Source organism: Octodon degus, unplaced genomic scaffold (genome assembly GCF_000260255.1).
Source record: "Octodon degus isolate 3935 unplaced genomic scaffold, OctDeg1.0 scaffold00166, whole genome shotgun sequence".
NCBI lineage: Eukaryota > Metazoa > Chordata > Mammalia > Rodentia > Octodontidae > Octodon > Octodon degus.
In genome coordinates this window covers 5,205,898-5,223,117 of record NW_004524742.1, presented here as the reverse complement: position 1 = coordinate 5,223,117, position 17,220 = coordinate 5,205,898, and the positions used below count along the sequence as shown (strand labels likewise).

Sequence of the window (17,220 nt, the reverse complement as noted above, 5' to 3'; positions counted from 1 at the left end):
TTTAAAGAACTAAAAAATATTAGGATCCTTACATTTAAAGACCAATCCAGAAATGGGGATCTGAGATGAGCACATACTTCTCAGAGGAAAAAATTAAAGAAGCAAATATATATGTGAAAAAATGCTGCATATCACTATCCATCCATGAAATGCAAATTAAAACAACACTGAGATATCATCTCACCCCACAAAGAATTGCTGTTGTAAATAAATCAACAAACAACAAATGTTCGAATGGCTGTGGGGAAAAAGAAACACTTCTCTACTGCTGGTGGGAATGTAGACTGGCACAACCATTACGGAAACCAGTGTGGAGACTCCTTAAAAAGCTAGGACTGGAAATCCCATTTAAAGCAGCTATTCCTACTGGGAATTTTCCCAGAGGAACTGAAAACATATCATAGTGATATATGTGCACCTATGTTTATAGCAGCACAATTTGTGATAACCAAATCTTGGAAAGAACAAAAATGCCTGTCACCTGAGGAATGGATGAAAAAGATGTGGTATTTTTATACAATGGAGTATTACTCAGGTATAAAGAATGATAAACTCGAAACCTTTATATTTAAGTGGATGAGACTTGAACATATACTCATAAGTGAAGTAAACCATACCCACATGTGTAAATATCATATAGTCTCCCTAGTGTATGAACTCAAAAGAAGAAATAAAAATAGAAAGATATAAGAAAAGAAAGCAAGAACTTAAGGATTAGACAATGGAGAGAGGGCAAGGAGAAAAGCTGGGAAACATGACGGGGCAAAACCATACATTTATATGCACAAGATGGTTAAGGCAATGATCCTGAGAATCTTCAGCAGATTTTTGAAAGTAGCAGTTAATCGGTAGAATTCCCACCCTGACTAAGTACATATGCTGAACTAAGCAACTGCACTGAAGATAGCAATGTATAATGGTAGGGTCATGCTTGGAATACCTGCCATTCTGGTCTTCTAAATACACACTGTTTGTCAGGTCAAACCACTTACTGCCATACCATCTCTCAAGTAAATGTTTAAAAAAAGAAAGGGTAATAAATGAAAACAAGAAACAACAAACAAAAATGTCATTGCACTGTCTTGCTACAATGCTGCATATGGTTAATTTCTAAATTTCTGTGTAGGAATATCTAATTGTTTATTCACATTTTTTAAATCTTTAAAAAAATTTTTTCCTTCATATTCTGTAGAGATTTAAAGTTTAACATATCAATACTTGATGAAAAATACATGTTCCTTGCTATGTCTAAGATGTTTGATCTTCGGACAGTTAGGGAAGTTAAACTCAGCTACCTATGTTATAGGGCAATAATATCATTAAGCTTCTCTTCTGGAGGTTTAACAACTTAATTTTGCAGACTAAAAATTAGAGAAAAAAAGGGCTACAAGGATAGCCAATATTTTGGCCCTATCCTTTCAAGGTCAGTGAGGATTCAGGACATAAGTACCTGTACTGTAACATCCTGTAACTCAGTGATGTCCCAAATTTTCTGATCAAGGAGATTATGGGCCACAGAAGAAAGTATTTGATGATGTAGAGTTTGTCTAAGGAGAGTCACATGGAGAGAAAACATTCTCTCAGGCTTTCATAGAGAGCAAATTGGTCAAGCAATGGCTGTGACTCATCCACATGGCTGACACTGACAAAGGATCTACAAACTGAGGTACAGGGTTTCAGGTTAAATGCTAAGGGGATTTGACTGACCTTGTCAGATACAAAAGTTACATTTCTTGTTGTGTAGGTCTTGATTCATCTTGGTCTTAACAATCCAGCAGAAATGTATGATAATGAGGTGTGAAAAGTAAAGCCATATTAATAAGCTGAGCTGTAAAGGGTTCATATCAACATCTTTTGACATTGCCAGTCCTATGGATAACCCACTACTATTATGGGCTACTGGAGTATAATGGATTATTTTGTTGATTTCATACACCTCCAATATTTAACTGGCAATGGAATACCCATCTCTGACATAACTAAACAAAAAAAGGAGATACAATGAAGGACCATTTGGTATATGTATATACAAAATAGTTAGGATAGATATATAGCTACTTTCTCTTAATTAAATGAGAAGAAAGATTTATACTAATAGTGTTTGTACAGGACATCATATCTGCATTTGTACTATGAATAGCCTCTACAAAGACAACAATATGCAATGTATTAATAATTGAAACTGTCTTATTAATCAGTTTTGAAACTGTCTCATTGCTATTTGCTTCTCAATAAAATTAAAAAAGTGTTAGTTACTACAATAAATTTCCCTTACTTCTCTAAAAAAAGAGTATCTTGAATCCTTTAGGATACTTTGTGCTTAGTATTTACAGCAATGTTGGACTGTTAAGAATTTGCTAACATTTAGAGATGAACTAAATGCAATTTGTATAATGCAATAAACACAGCCTTTTGGCATACAGAGAAAGAATGTTATCATTTACACCTAAAATGTCTTTTCTCAGATTTATGTGTTTTGAAGCTGACTGGGTCATGGGGGTGCTATAGTAATCAGTGGATGCATTCATTGATAAATCCAGTGGCTGACTGTGCTGTGAGGAAATGTGGCTTTGTTAGAGGTGGTGCTGGAGCAATGACCTGGAAAGGTCTCATCTTGCCCTGGTTTCTCCCTGTTCTCTCTGCCTCTTGGCTGCCACAGGTGAGCAGTGTTCCTCTACCATGACCTTTTGCCATGAGCCCAGCCTACCATGGACTGAATTTGCCAAAACCATAAGCCAAGTTAAACCTCTCTTTAAGTTGTTGGTGTCAGGAATTTTGTTCTAGTGACAGGAAAGCTTATTAATGCAATGACACAAACTGCATAAAATGTTGAAGACAATTTTTTTCTAATTAAATATGACTGACAAACTTGGCTAAATATTGCATGATTTTATTTAGATAGGGTACCCTAGCAAATTGAAATTCAGGGACAGATAGAAGTTACCAAGGGCTGCAGGGAGAAAAGAATAAGAATTTTTGTTTAAAAGGTATAGTTTGAAGTCTGGTATGATTAAAACAATTCTGAATGTAAAAAATAATGATCATTATACAATAATTTGAATATATTTAATGCCACTAGACTATAATACAAAAATAGCTAAAATTATAAACCTCATATCATTAACATTATGTTATGTATATTTTAACATCACCAAAACACATTTAAGAGTAAAACAATTTATAATCAACCAGTAATTCCACTCGTAGGCATTTGCTCAAGAGAAAGGAAAACGTAGCTCCGAAAGTTTTTTAAATAATATTGATAGAAGGATTAGCTCATAATAACTACAAATGGAAACAAGCAACTGTTCAACTTAGAAACAAAATATGCTGTGTCTACTTCTATATAAATCTGTCTATCCACGTGCACATCTCACACATATACAGGCTTCACACACATTTATGAGTACAGCTAGTGATGAAAAAAGCGACTGAACAACATGGGTAAACCTTGTAAGTATAATGTTATGTGAAAAGGGATGATTTCAATTTAACTTAATGTTTTAAGTTCAAACAGAAAGCAATCAGTAGATTGGTGGTTTCCTAGGCCCAAGGTTGCCATACAATGGCTAAAAAGTATATATTGAGGAAAATGAAAGTACTTTAAAACTTGGTTGTAATGATAGTTGTATGGTACTACAAACATATTTCAGCAAACTATACACTTAAAAGGACAAGTTTTATGTCATATAAAGCTGATTAGAAGCAGCCTACCACAGACTGTACCCTCTAAATCTGTAAACAAAAAAAAATTAAACATTATGGGCCAACTGATCTGGTGGAGAAAATTTTAAAGCAGCCCAGCACTCAGGTTATGGCACAGGTACTGCTGATTGCTTTAAGCCAGATATGTAGTAAGAATTGAACAAAAAGCAGAGCAGAAATGTGAAATTCCTTACATTTTGGCTGGAAAGGATCTACTGAAGCTGTAACCAAAGGAAGAGTGGTTGCTGAGCAGACTAGCACCATTATAAAAAAAATCAAGTACTCTGTACAGGGACAAAAAGAAAGGTGTACAAGATAGCTATATGATGTTAGGTATAATGAACTTGTCATTGTCTTTATTTAGAGATTAAGTATGGTTAAGGGAGATACGTGTGAATGTCGGGTTGATAAAGGGCAGAATATGATGCTAGTGCAACTGTCAACCTGATGTGCTCACAAGCCACTTGGGGGGATCACTAAGGCACACTTCTGGGTGTGTCGGGTAGGTCACAGCGGTGTGACCTTGGGCACTATGTCTGGTCCCTGGCGTCTTCCTCCTGAAGCTTTCTTATGCTCCGCTTTCCATCCACCAGGAATGTAGTGGGTTCTGTTATGACTTTCCTGCCTTGGGCCCAGCTGACCATGGACTGAAACCTCTCTTCTCCAAGTTGCATATGTTAGGAATTTTTTCCCAGTGATGAAAATCTGACTAGTAAAATGGTCCAATCGTATTTATTTTATGGATATAGTACATCTTATTCATTCATTAATGAGTTGACAAACGTGTGGGTTGTTTCTACATTTTCACTATTATAAAAAGTACTGCTATATAAATATATGTGTACGATTGATAAGTCATCTTCTGACTCTGCTTAACCATTTGAGGATCTTGCTGACTAGGTTTCAATATGACTGTCAACATTTTACATTCCTATCACTGATGTACGAGGGCTCTAGTTATTCCATACTGTCTCCTATGCATTTATAAATAATCATTCTTATTATAGCACTCCAAATGGGCAACATCTCATTATGTAATATATCTCATTAAAGTAATATCTCATTATGGGTTTGGTTGATACTTTTCTGACTAATGATACTGAACATCATTCAATGTGTTTACTTGTTATTCTTGTATCTTTTTTAGAGCTAGATCTATTCTGATTCATTCCTTTTTAAATTGGCTTATGTGTCTTTTTTATTGCTGAGTATAAGAGTGCTTTATCATGGATATAAGTTTCTTACAAGAGGTATAATTTGCAAGTACTTTCTTCCACTATGTAGATAGTCTTCATTTGATAGTGTTCTTTGTAGCAAGAATTTTTTTGTTTTGATAAAGTACAATTTATTTATTTTTCTTTTGTTGTATTTTGTCTCTGATATGATATGTAAGAACCACAGCCTAGTCCAAGGGCATGAATACTTATGCCTATGTCCTCTTCTACATATTTTATAGTTTCAGTTATTACATTTAGATCTTTGATACTTTTTGCATATGTTTGAGGTGAAGTCCACAGACCTCTATGAAAGATTAAGGGCCGAGGTTCTAGGAACTGGAAACCTAATGAATAAAGTAATTTTTCATTGATTTTGGTGCTGGTTGAAGCTACATGAATAACTCATGCAGCTATGCTTTTCTGCCAATACACAGTCACTTATTTCTGTAGTCTTTCTTTGAAGAAAAGGAGCAGGTCTGGCAGTAATGAGACATGGAAAACAGGACATATTTTACTCAGAGATCACAGGATACCAGTGGCAAAGCCAAAGGTGAACAAAGGATTGTTGATCTGCACGTCGAAGTTCCATCACATGGCAGAAATATCTCTCTTATTATCGTCCTTTGTGCAATTTATAGTAGCAGAATCTCTGAGTTACACTGGGTACACAGCTAGCTGGCTAGAGACATATTTTTCAGCCTCCTTTAAGCTAGGCATGTTTATGTGACTACATTTTAGCTATTGGCATACAAGATAAAAAGTGATCTACTTTTCAGTGATACCATGTTAAGTAAACTTCTTGTCAATTCACCTTTGTTTCTCCTTCTTGCAAGAGAGACAATAGACACGCTGTCATTTGTAAGATAGTTTTGACCATGTAGATGAAAAAAAATATAACAGGACAGTGGTTTTCAATTGGGAATAAATGTAAGACTCATGTGCAGAGCATTAGAGCTTAAACCAATTACTGGCATTTGTAGTTCACGCCCAGAGATTCTGATGCAACTGGACTGAGACACAGCCTAGAGGTCAGGTGTTAACAGCTGCCCAGATAAACCTGGCATGTTGCCAAGGTTAAGATCTCTGCACCAGGTCAATGGTTTCTTTTTCTTAATTTCTTTTTTATGGTACTAGGGATTGGACCCAGAGCTCATGCACTGAGCTACAACCCCAGCCCTTTTTAATTTTTAATTTTGAGAGTGGGATTTACTGTACTCCCCAGACTAGACTTTGGATTTGTATTCTTCCTGCCCCAGCCATTTAAAATCAGGACAGTGGTGGTTTCTTGATTTCAATATGCATCAGCATCACCTGGAGGGCCTAGAAAAAGATGACTTTCTAGCTCTTATTCCCAGGTGTCTCATTCAGTAGCTATGAGGAGAAACCTGAGAATGTGCATTTTTAACAAGTTTGCAGGTGTTGTTGCTGTGCTGGTCCAGCAACACACTTCAGGGACCTGAAAAGATGATAAAGCAGCAAGACAGATGTAGCCTGAGCCCTAGGCTGCTTTCCAAAACCACCTGTCTATTCCACACTCTTACCTAAAAGAGAGTGCAAATGTATGCTGAGCTGTAGGGGCGCCTTGCCTTGGCCCTTACACACATTCCTCAGGCTCAGTGTTTCAGTCGCAGGAAAGTAAAGATATTTAAACAATGCTCATTTCATGTAAATTTATACACCTAATTTTCATCCTCTTGCCCTTCAAGATATTCCCTACAACAGAAGAGTGCCCAGGAATGCTGCACTATTTCCAGCAAAATCAGCTCCTCACATAAGTTGGTGGCAGCAATCCTGAGTTCTGTTTCTGCATGGACCCAAGCTGGCAGCTTAGTTACTCTTCCCGCTTCAGCCACTGTTGGGCAACCCTGCCTGTCGCTGCCAATCTGCTGTGATCCAAACAATTCTGAGTGACGTCCAAACCCTTTCCAAATTGGCAGGTTTCCTCTCTCCTTCCCTTTGCACACACTAATACAAAAGGGGGAAATATTCCAACTCTTCATCTTATTTTCACGCAAAAAAAAAAACTTAGCTCTTCACCACAATGATCCCAATAGCATATGCAGCTTGGCCAATAATTTTTTTTTTTTTTTTTTTTTTTTTTTTGGATAAAATTCGGCCCTTTCCCTAACGATACAGTAAAACCAAGTGGAAGAGAATGGTTTTTTTTGTGGTACTGGGGATTGAACTCAGGACCCTGCACTTGCCAAGCAAGCGCTTATTCTACTGAGCTATCTCCCCAGGCCCTTGGCCAATAAATTTCAGTCCCAAGCTATCTCTGGTAAGATTATTTGTTTTGGTGTTGGTTATTTCTTGAAAATACTCATAGTATTAAAAGGAGGTAGGTGGATTGGGTTGGAAGACCCCAGAATGAATTCTGCCAGGAAGAGAAAGGAAGGAGCTCATGTACCTGACAAACCGGCTGAATAAGGCTGTTGTGTTCCTGATGATCCGAGCAGCCTGCGACTCCTCACGCTGGCACCTCTGCAGTGTTAATCCATCATCCATGTGGCCTTCCTGGTGGAGAATGACCTACCCGAGGACAAGGGAAGCAGGTCTGGATTACACATTACTGCATAGCCAAGCAGTCAACATTTTCTGTAGTGTTTCTTTCTTATTCCCTTCCCCAACCAATTTCCTTTGGGTCTATTTTAAAAACAGGACATTAGCAAAGTTATTTCACCCATGTGCCCTATTACTGATATATGTATCTTTCCTGAGACATGGTGCTTTGATGAAAATAAAATTTTATGTGCCAACATGGCATGAGTTACAGTAAATTCCTTGGGCCTCGATGGTCAATTTGAAATGCTGAAAATATACTTTATAGTACATTTTTCTCCTAAAATGAACACAGAACTTTACCACTGGAGAGGGGGAAAGTCACTCTGTTCAGAGCCTTTTGCTCTAGAGATAAAGTGGGAAGGAACAAAGGTAGTTTAAAGCAAAACTCTCCCCTAGGATCAGGCTTAGATTTCTCTAACTGCAGGACAGCGACAGTGGGTTAGCTAACTGGAAGGTGGGAAAGGCAGCTCAAAATGGTAGCTTGCTTCTCGCGGTGGCTGAGGAGAGGATTTCAAAGCCTGGGCTCCAGCATAAACCAACTTCAGTATTAATTCCACTGTGCCACTTGTCAGCTCTGACTTTCAATTAGACACTTGCATTTTCTTTGCTTCAATTTTATCATTCATAAATAGATTTATTTTAGAAAGTTGGGCCAGCCAAATAGCTCAGGGAATTAAAGAACCTGCAAGCAGGCACTGGGGCTGAGGTTTTGATCCCTGGGTCAGTCCTGCAGCCCTGCCCCCGGGGCACACTGAGATGGTGATTGAAACTGGGTGTGGTGGTGCGCGCCTGTAATCCCAGCTCTTGGGAGGCTGTAAGCAGGAAGATCACTATGAGTCTGATCTAGTAGTGAGACTCTGAACACCCTGTAGACCCTTCCCTAAAATTAAAAAAAAAAGAAAAAAAAAAAGAAAAAAAAAAGAAAGTTGTTTTGAGGCTTGATGATTAACATGTAAAACACTTGGCATAGCCTGATCCAGCCTCCCTTCAGCTGGGTACCACTGTATCCAGATTTATTTTTATTCTTTTGAATGTGTGTCCTGATATCTTGACATGATGAATTTACACAGAAAGTAGAATACAGCCTTGCAACATTTGTGTTCATTTAGAAAGGCTTTCCACCTCATCTCCCTACTGGGGCTTAACCATTAGGAAAGGATGCCTCTCCCACTGAACTAATCAACTGCTAAGAGACATGTCAGAACTTCCAACAGCTGGAGAACTGTGCTGCATTAAGACTTAGGAATATATTGCCTATGTGCTTACTTTCCCTAAAGACTAAAATTCTTTGGATTTGCTTACTCAGATAACATTCAAACCAGCCAACCAAACAGGAAAGTAATGAAAACTGGAAGGAACACAGTGGTCAGGGTGCTGTTCCCATGCCCAGTTCTAAGGTCCTTTTTCTTCCTTATGGAGGAGTCCCACAACCCAAGGGAGGAAGGAAGCCCAGTGTGGTAATGGGAAGGGGGGATTCCTTTGAAGGAGTTACCAGCCATCAGCCTGTCACTGTTCTTGTTCTTCCTTGGTTTTTCTATGTTTCTGCTTTGTTCATTACATAGAACACTCAGTACATACATGGACATGAAGGAGAGAAAGGAGAGCTTGGCCTGATAGTTACGGAATGGAGCAGTGTGACCCTGCCAATGACAGAGTATTAGATCATCGTATATAGAGTTTCTCCCCAAGTCATGTGCATGTTCCAGCAGTTATGTGCTTCTAAGGGCAGTGACAGGCACAGTGAATCAACAACGCAGCCTGGAATCTATCCACATGGGCAGCACTTGAAGAATCCCTCTCTCACCAAGAATCCCAGCCAAGATCTTCCAACTCCACTCTCTAGTGTTGTTATGGCCTTAGCTAAGCTGAAAAGCTACAGAGGCTACAGGTGATAACATTAGAGTATCTGCAATTTTTTTTTTTTTTTTTTTTTAATTTTAGGGAAGGATCTACAGGATGTTCAGGGCCTCACTACTAGATCAGACTCATAGTGATCTGCCTGTTTACAGCCTCCCAAGAGCTGGGATTACAGGCGTGCACTACCACACCCAGTCTCAATTGTCATCTCAGTGCGCCCTGGGGGCGGGGCCAGCAGGGCCAGTACGGCAAGCCTGGGGATCGAACCCCCAGCCCCCTGTGCCTGCTTGCAGATGCTTTAATCCATTGAGCTATTTGGCTGGCCCTGCAGTATTCTGATAGCCAGATAAGAGGATGGGTTTTCACACCTATTTTCAACTTGCTGATTCCAAGGGTGTAGTCTTCACTCTGAGCTTGTGTTACCTCTAGAACTCAGCTGAAATTTTGCAGGTCTGTCCTAACTCAGGAGTCCCTGGGCCCCAACACCTATGTCCTAGCACTGTTATACTGTCGTACCTCTGCTGGCCTTCACTGTCATTGCTGCAGCCTTCTGTTTGCTCTCTTGGCATCACAGCTCCTCATTCATGGTCAAATGGGTCCCAGAGAAAACTGCATGGAGAATTCAAGGCTGATGTTTCCATAGGTCCCTCCACTCTGGAGTCTCGGCTCTTCGAGTTCTAGAATGATTGGCTGACCCTAGATCTAAACTGACCCTCCAGCACAGTGGAGGGAACATTAGGTCCCATTGTCTACTCTGGAAATGTTTCAGGAGGAAAAACAAAGGCAATGGTGTGTTCACGCAAATGTAGTAACATTTTGCATGTGCTCATCACTGATCAGATTCTGGGCATCTTTTTTATTGGAAGCTGCAATGTTTTTCTTGTTTCTGAATTTCAGCCAGGCTTTGGAGTTGTTTTCAGAAGAAAGGCTGAGCTCATATAAGACATCTGCATGGCCTCTTATTTATTCTAATATTTATATCCTCTTCATAATTTTATTCTTTTTTTCTGGATATTTTCCTGTCTTTCTTCTTTTCTTTTCTTTTCTTTTCTTTTCTTTTCTTTTCTTTTCTTTTCTTTTCTTTTCTTTCTTTCTTTCTTTCTTTCTTTCTTTCTTTCTTTCTTCTTTCTTTCTTTCCTTTCTTCTTTCTTCCTTTCTCTCTCTCTTAATTTATTTCTTTTTCTTTCTTCCTTACTTTCTTTCCCCCTTTTGATTTTCCCTACTCAAGGCCTTCACACTGAGTTACATCTCCAGTGCTTTTTGTCATTAAGAGAACTAGGATGGGTTCAAACTGGTAATCTTCTTGCCTCAGCCTCTCAGAATCCTGGGATCACATGTATGCACCAACATGCCTAATTGTATGTTTTACTTTGTACAAAGTTAGGCTATTACATTATGGCTTTGTTTCTAATACCCTCTCACACAAAACCCAACATTCTTGGAAAAATCTGTCATTGTCACACTAGGCTGATATATCTGTACTACAGTATACAAATATGGCCAAGAACCTTATTTTGGGACTTCTTGACTACTTGAATCTGTAATTGGAAAGGGTATACCAAGAGAAAAAGCACCACACTCTTGGCATTCTTTCTCTGGCTCCTATCAAAAGAAATGTTATTATGGCAATTAACTTTCTGATAAAAAGATGCTGCATGTATCCAGGTTAGTGTCTTGTTCTGGCAGACATGATGGCCAACTCAAGCCTGGATCCATCTCAGTGGACACAGCATCATTCAATGGCATCTTCTTGTCTGCACATCAGTTTCTGTGGCTTTGTTAATATACAATCTGCATTTTCTCTGTACAGATTCTGCTCATTTTCCATATTATGAAAAGAGCATAATAACTCCATTATCCACTTAAGTGGAGGAAGCAATGATGTGGGTAATCCCAGAACAGTGAAACTACTAAAAGTCATTTAAATCAGGTTTTCAAGTGAATTAAACAAATCCCACTCCCTCCTCACAGATTTTCCACTTATGGAACTGTTTTGTTTTCTTATTATTGTGTGGGACAAGGGGAAATGCTGCCAAGTTAGACTGATGGGCTGGACAGGAGGGACCACGTACAGCCTGTCAGAGTCACTGTTAGGAAAGTAAGAAAAACACAATCCATTCCACCTCATGCTCAGAATCACTTCCATTGCCTCACTGCTCCCAATCTAGTACAAAACAACTATTGGCAGGCTTTCTGGCCCTTCACCTTTCTTTTCAGAGGTCCCAGGCGAGATGTTTTGGCATCTTGTGCTTTGTAGGTGATCCAGAGGCCACTAGCTATGTGCTGGACAAAGCAGACAGAATCTCCATACTTGATTTCTGGAACTCCCATGCCTTCCATATCTCGCTTGTGACTGGAATCCAATTTCTCCTTGATCTCCTATTTCACACAAAAAGAAAGAAACCTAAGCATGCTTGATTAACTAGAAACTCGGTGTATAAGACAAATCATTGATGTGGCACTTTTAAGCCAGAAAAATGATCAACAAAATAATTGTGATCTGCCCATCCAAGCCAGGATTTTATAAAGGCTTGCTTCTTTTTTTCTGCTGTTAATTATAACATCAGTGTATTTCAAGTTTTGGCTACCTGAATGATTATTTAAAACCATGGAAAATAAGGCAGTTGGTAATTCCTTGCTTCTATTCTGTTATATAATTCAATATATTTTCTACTTTCCACATCTTAATAAGTAATCTTTACTGGTCAATTAACTTTTTTTAGCAATTGATATCTTCCAAAATTTTAATTATTATCTTACTTAAATGTCCCGATTCAAGGACTTTACGCATATCTATTAACATCTTATCTATCTACTGATCAATTGATTAATCAATCAGTTATCATCTGTATGCCCATCTCTCCATTTATCAGACAGAAAGCTGGCAGGGGTGGTACTCTGCACATTAGGCCCTGGGATATTTCAGTTGTCAATTGTGGTTCATGGATCTTATTCGTCAGTTGTCACTATTTCAGAGCTTATTTTATCAATAGGGAAAAGGGACTTACTAATGTCTTAGGCCACCACTTGCTGACAACTGGAAACACCTGTCACAAGAGTATGTCATGAGGTACATCCCTGATGCGCAGTAACTTCTTCCCCTTCTCATCATCAATCAGGGTCTCTATGTCCCTATTATGAATGGCTCTACTCTATTTACATTTCTTTTAGACACCTTGCATGAAATTTCCCATTGTAAAAGCCATTAACTAGGCAGAATTTTGAATATTTTAGAGGATAAAAATTGTAGCAACCTGCTCCGTCTGCTTGCAACAACATTTCCCTCATTTTAATGATGGGACAATAGCAGCGCATGCGTCACACACTCACCGTGCTCCATGCAGTGCTAATATCTGCACATACACAGGTACCGATGTAGTACCAAAGCCTCTGATACAGCTAGGGATACAGTCTCAGATCCACAGATGAGAAAATGAGTAAAGTTATTTGCCCAACATCACTCAGGGAAGCAATGCCAGGACCTAACTCAGGAGGTCCAGTTCCAGGGTCTGTGCTATTCCTGTTATTCTAAACTCCTATCCACCCTTCAACACCCTGCACAGATGAGACTTTCTCTGTAAAAGCAGAATTAAATTTCTCTTGCTGTAATTCCCTAGAATAATCTCATTCTTGTGTTGAGCACTTACACAACACAATGTCCATGTGTTTGCTTACATGTCATTTCTTATGAAGGGGTCAAATTTTAAAAAAATCAGGTCAATTAATTTTGGATTTTTAATACAGAAATTCATGGCTCTCTCTCATTCTCTCTATGTATATAATTTTCTTTCACATATGTTTATTTTACATTTCAGTACATTTCTTTTCCTTAAGATCTTCCTAAAAGTAAAATTACTAAGATAATTATATCACTAATTTATATTGGTTCATTGAAAGGTACAGTTAATGTTTAATTATTTGATCCATCTTGCATACCTATATCTGGTAATCTGAGCTACTACTTTAAAGATAACAATATATAATATAACAACCACTATTAATTTCTTATCATCTTGTTTTGAAATTCTATATTGTTTTTATTTTTTTTTTTGGTTGTTTGGTTTTAAAAAATTTTTCTTTAAAACAAAAACCAAAAAAGCCATATTAGTTATTTCACACATTTTGAGCAGTATTAATACTTTATATTAAGAAAATTATTTTAAATACATATGCTGAAGCATTGACTAGATTTCTAAATATGACTTTTTGTCTCACCAAAAAATATATCCTAAGGAAGATACTTAGGACTTTGTTTATAGGTGATTATCAGAAATGCATCTGTTCTGTAAAACAATAGATACTTGGTTTCATCTCAGAAACACTCACACCTCTAGAGACATCTAAGCCAGTAACAAGTAGGACTTAGAAAATGGCTCTAATTTTATCTTTAGCCTGTTTTCTAACCATGGCCAATGCAGTAAAATCAACAGAAAACACCCATATGTTAAATACAAAAAACTACATCATCTCTAATAGCTCCTGGTTAAAATAATGCACATTCCTAAGCTATCAATGACTATGGTTATTTCATCTATTTTCTCACTCTTATTTACTTAAATATACTTTTCCAAATGGACATAATTGCTAGAGTCACTAAAATAAATGAGCCATTGTTCTGAATGGAGTAGGGTGTTCTTTGTGTCTTTGATTTTAAAAATGAACACTGGTTTCCAAGGTTCTGTGGTAGTCATTGTAGCAATAATTTCTCATTTGAAAGGAAATTGGCCACAACAAAAACTTGGAAGTGAGACAAAAATCGACACTAACAACCACCCGATTCTACTCAACAATCATGATAAATCAGTGAGGAAACGAAAGAGGTCAGTGATGGAGCAGGTTGATTAGGCTGACGGCACGCTGCTGGCTTCCTTCTGGCTTGAGCTAACTGAACGCTCCTCTCGGCTTCCCTGAGCCTGGCCCCTGATGCAGCCACATTTTGCCAGGAAACGGAAGCTTCCTAAAGAGCAGACTAATATATACGTATACAGATATTAACTCAATAGAAAAGCCTCTGAGGTAGCTAGAAATATTGTCTCCATTCTGCAGATGAGAAAATGAATAAACTTATTTGCCCAGCATCACTCAAGGAAGAAATGCCAGGACCTAACTCAGGAGGTCCAGTTCCAGGGCCTGTGCTTTTCCTACTATTCTAAACTCCTATTCACCTTTCAACACCCTGCACAGACGAGACTTTCTCTGTAAAAGTAGTGTTAACTTTCTCTTGCTACTCGTTCCCAGAATTACTTCATTCTTTGAGTGAAGGTGCTAGGTTCAATTCCTGTCCCTGGAAAAAGAAGAAAGATGACTGATCCCTATATTTCCCCCAATTGGCTGATTTGGTGCTGCCCTATGTGGTTCTGTGTGGGACAGTGTGTGCCCTCCTCCTGAGAACTGTGAGCAACAAATTTTCCCTTCAGTGCCAATCACTTCCTGACCCATGGGCTTTCTTAGTCTTAGAAATAATAAAGCTTATTCATTTGGGCCGGGGAAATAGCTCAGTAGAATAAATGCTTGCCTGGCAAGCATAGGGTCCTGAGTTCAATCTCCAGTACTGAAAAAAACAAAAACAAAAACAAAACAAACAAACAAAAAACCTTTGCCACTGCATTGGCAGCCTCTTGTGAGCTTGAAGACTTTTGAAGGGCAGAACTAGGGTTTGTCTTTGTATTCCACAGAGTGCTCTGCTTGAAATAGGTTGCAAATCATTTATTGTGTTTTATTCTGCAGGCCCTGAATTTGTGTATCAGCTTATCTGCAATAGCGTCGCCTCTGTCAGAGGAAAAGCTTGTTCTGAGGAGGAATATGTTACTTGGCTTCATGTGCTGTAGGGCGATGACCACTATCTTCTGCCTCCTCTGACAGCTTATTAAGGAAGTGCTCATGAGCTCATCATAGGCATCACATCAGCATTGGCTCGGGTCACCGAGATGCTACTCTCTGGATTGGCTCAGAATTTCTCAAAGGACAACAGGGGAACACACCCCAGTGCTTTCCTGGGCGTCCTTTGAGCCAGGCATTGTGCTAACTCTAAAATGACAGTGTCATACCCGTGAACTTGCCATGGCCCCCACAGAGCACATTTACTCACAGTACTCTACAAACATTTTCCCTAAATTTCCTCAATGGTTTACTTTATTACCATACTTTATAGGTGATAAAATTGGGGACTTAGAAACTAGCTCAAAACTACACAGCTAGTAAGTGATGATAGGCCCCACCTCTAAACATAATAGTCAAGTTTCTGCTCTTTTATTACATGTACCTCATGATGGTTCTTAAAGGTCAACATATGAACACAATTGAACCGTTTCCAAGTTCCAGAAGGGGAGAAGGAAGCAGGTAAGGTAAGTATCATGTGGCAAAGAGAATGAAGAAACCTAGAGGGGGAGCTTCAAGAATAATTAAGGACTAAGAAGCTGTATCCCTACGGGTCCATGCTCCTCAAACTCAGGATAGTAATCAATTTTCTGCAGAAACAAAGACTACAAAAACATTGAATCTTTTTCTAAGAGTCAAAGGCATTGGCAAAAGCAAAAAGTCTTATTAGTATAGGCAGTTAAATGAGATAGAAATTAATATATAGTCAGAAAGGGACTGGGCTCTCAAGGAAGTCAGTAAAAAATAAAGACATCAGAATTGTGGCTGGAGGTACATCTGCCAAACATCAAGCCTCAAGATGAAAGATGCAATGGCCGGTCTAGAAGCCTCCCTGAGGGATAAATACCATCTTGGGATTATATTATAATCAGCAGCACCTGTCCCAGGAAATCCAGCTAGGTATGTGGTCTAGGTGCATGACGAGGGCAGCTGGACCTATCCCTTCCCCAAAATGTCTGTGTTCTTTCCATGTACCCTACATGACTTGTTTCTTTACTGGATCCACATTAGCTAAGCGGCTCTCCAGTACTAGTACCCTTATGGGTTGATGGCAGTTTGACCCATGCTGTACTCACGCCGTGACTTTTTCCTGCCAAAGGGCCTGAAAGGAAACCCACTTTCAGTACCCTTTCTGTCACTCAGGAGCTATCTCTCAATAAAACTTTCCTACTCTTAACCTCTGTTCCTTAGAATTCATTCTTTGATTACCAGGAACACTAACTCAGCACACGAACTCTCACATCTATCAGGGTGAGAGTTATATTTCTTCTACATCATTATTAGATAAGAAGCAAATAAGAACAATATAAAAAAAACAAAGATGGAAATCTCTTGGAGCACTTTGCTTTCCCACATGTCCAAACCATTGTTTTGAGTATCTTTTGGGAAAAGCTGAGGTAGGTAATGGATGCCATGGCAACGCCAAAGCTGCCTATTAGAATAACTAGTCTAACATCATGTAAGGACTAACTGAAGGACTAAAAAGAAATACGACGAGATGGCTGAGTTCTAAATTATGTGAGTCAGATGATTATCTGTGAAACAGTAGGTCCTAATTTACACTTACTAGAGTGGAATTTGTTGTATTAAACCACCTGTGTCCATATAAATAAAATACTTTTTCCATATAGATATAAGCACCCAGAAGATTTTCTGAGGAAAAGTAGGGAAGATAAGGCATTGAATATTGGATGAGCCTTCAGGAAAGTTGTAGCCAGCATATCCCTTCTGAGATGTTTTTGGAGAAATCTTGAAAAATCAACTTTAGGTTCGTTTCTGCACAACTTCTTCACTTGGAATCTGAGATCTGAGTGTTGTCTTAAAAAACTCCTCATGAGTGAGAAGACAAGGCCGGCCTCACTGTCTGCATCAAGCTGGGGAGCAGATGCACTTGCCCCATGAAGTGAGGCATGTTCTGGTGCAGAAGACCTTGCTGGACTCTTCTCCACATTTTGCATTTAATCCCCACACCACCAACTCAAGGTAGGCAACACAGCTACTA

At 38.8% G+C, this 17,220-nt stretch overlaps 1 protein-coding gene across 1 annotated transcript in view; it reads right to left on the bottom strand.

Annotated features, from left to right (window-relative positions):
* The window catches only part of Ryr3 (ryanodine receptor 3), a 622,696-nt gene that overhangs the window by 327,844 nt on the left and 277,632 nt on the right, over positions 1 to 17,220 (bottom strand). The window contains exons 11-12 of the mRNA XM_023703237.1: positions 11,547 to 11,720; positions 7,330 to 7,451 (exon numbers count right to left, since the gene is read on the bottom strand). Of these exons, the coding sequence (XP_023559005.1) occupies positions 7,330 to 7,451; positions 11,547 to 11,720 (296 nt within the window). The remainder of the gene's footprint in view (positions 1 to 7,329; positions 7,452 to 11,546; positions 11,721 to 17,220) is intronic.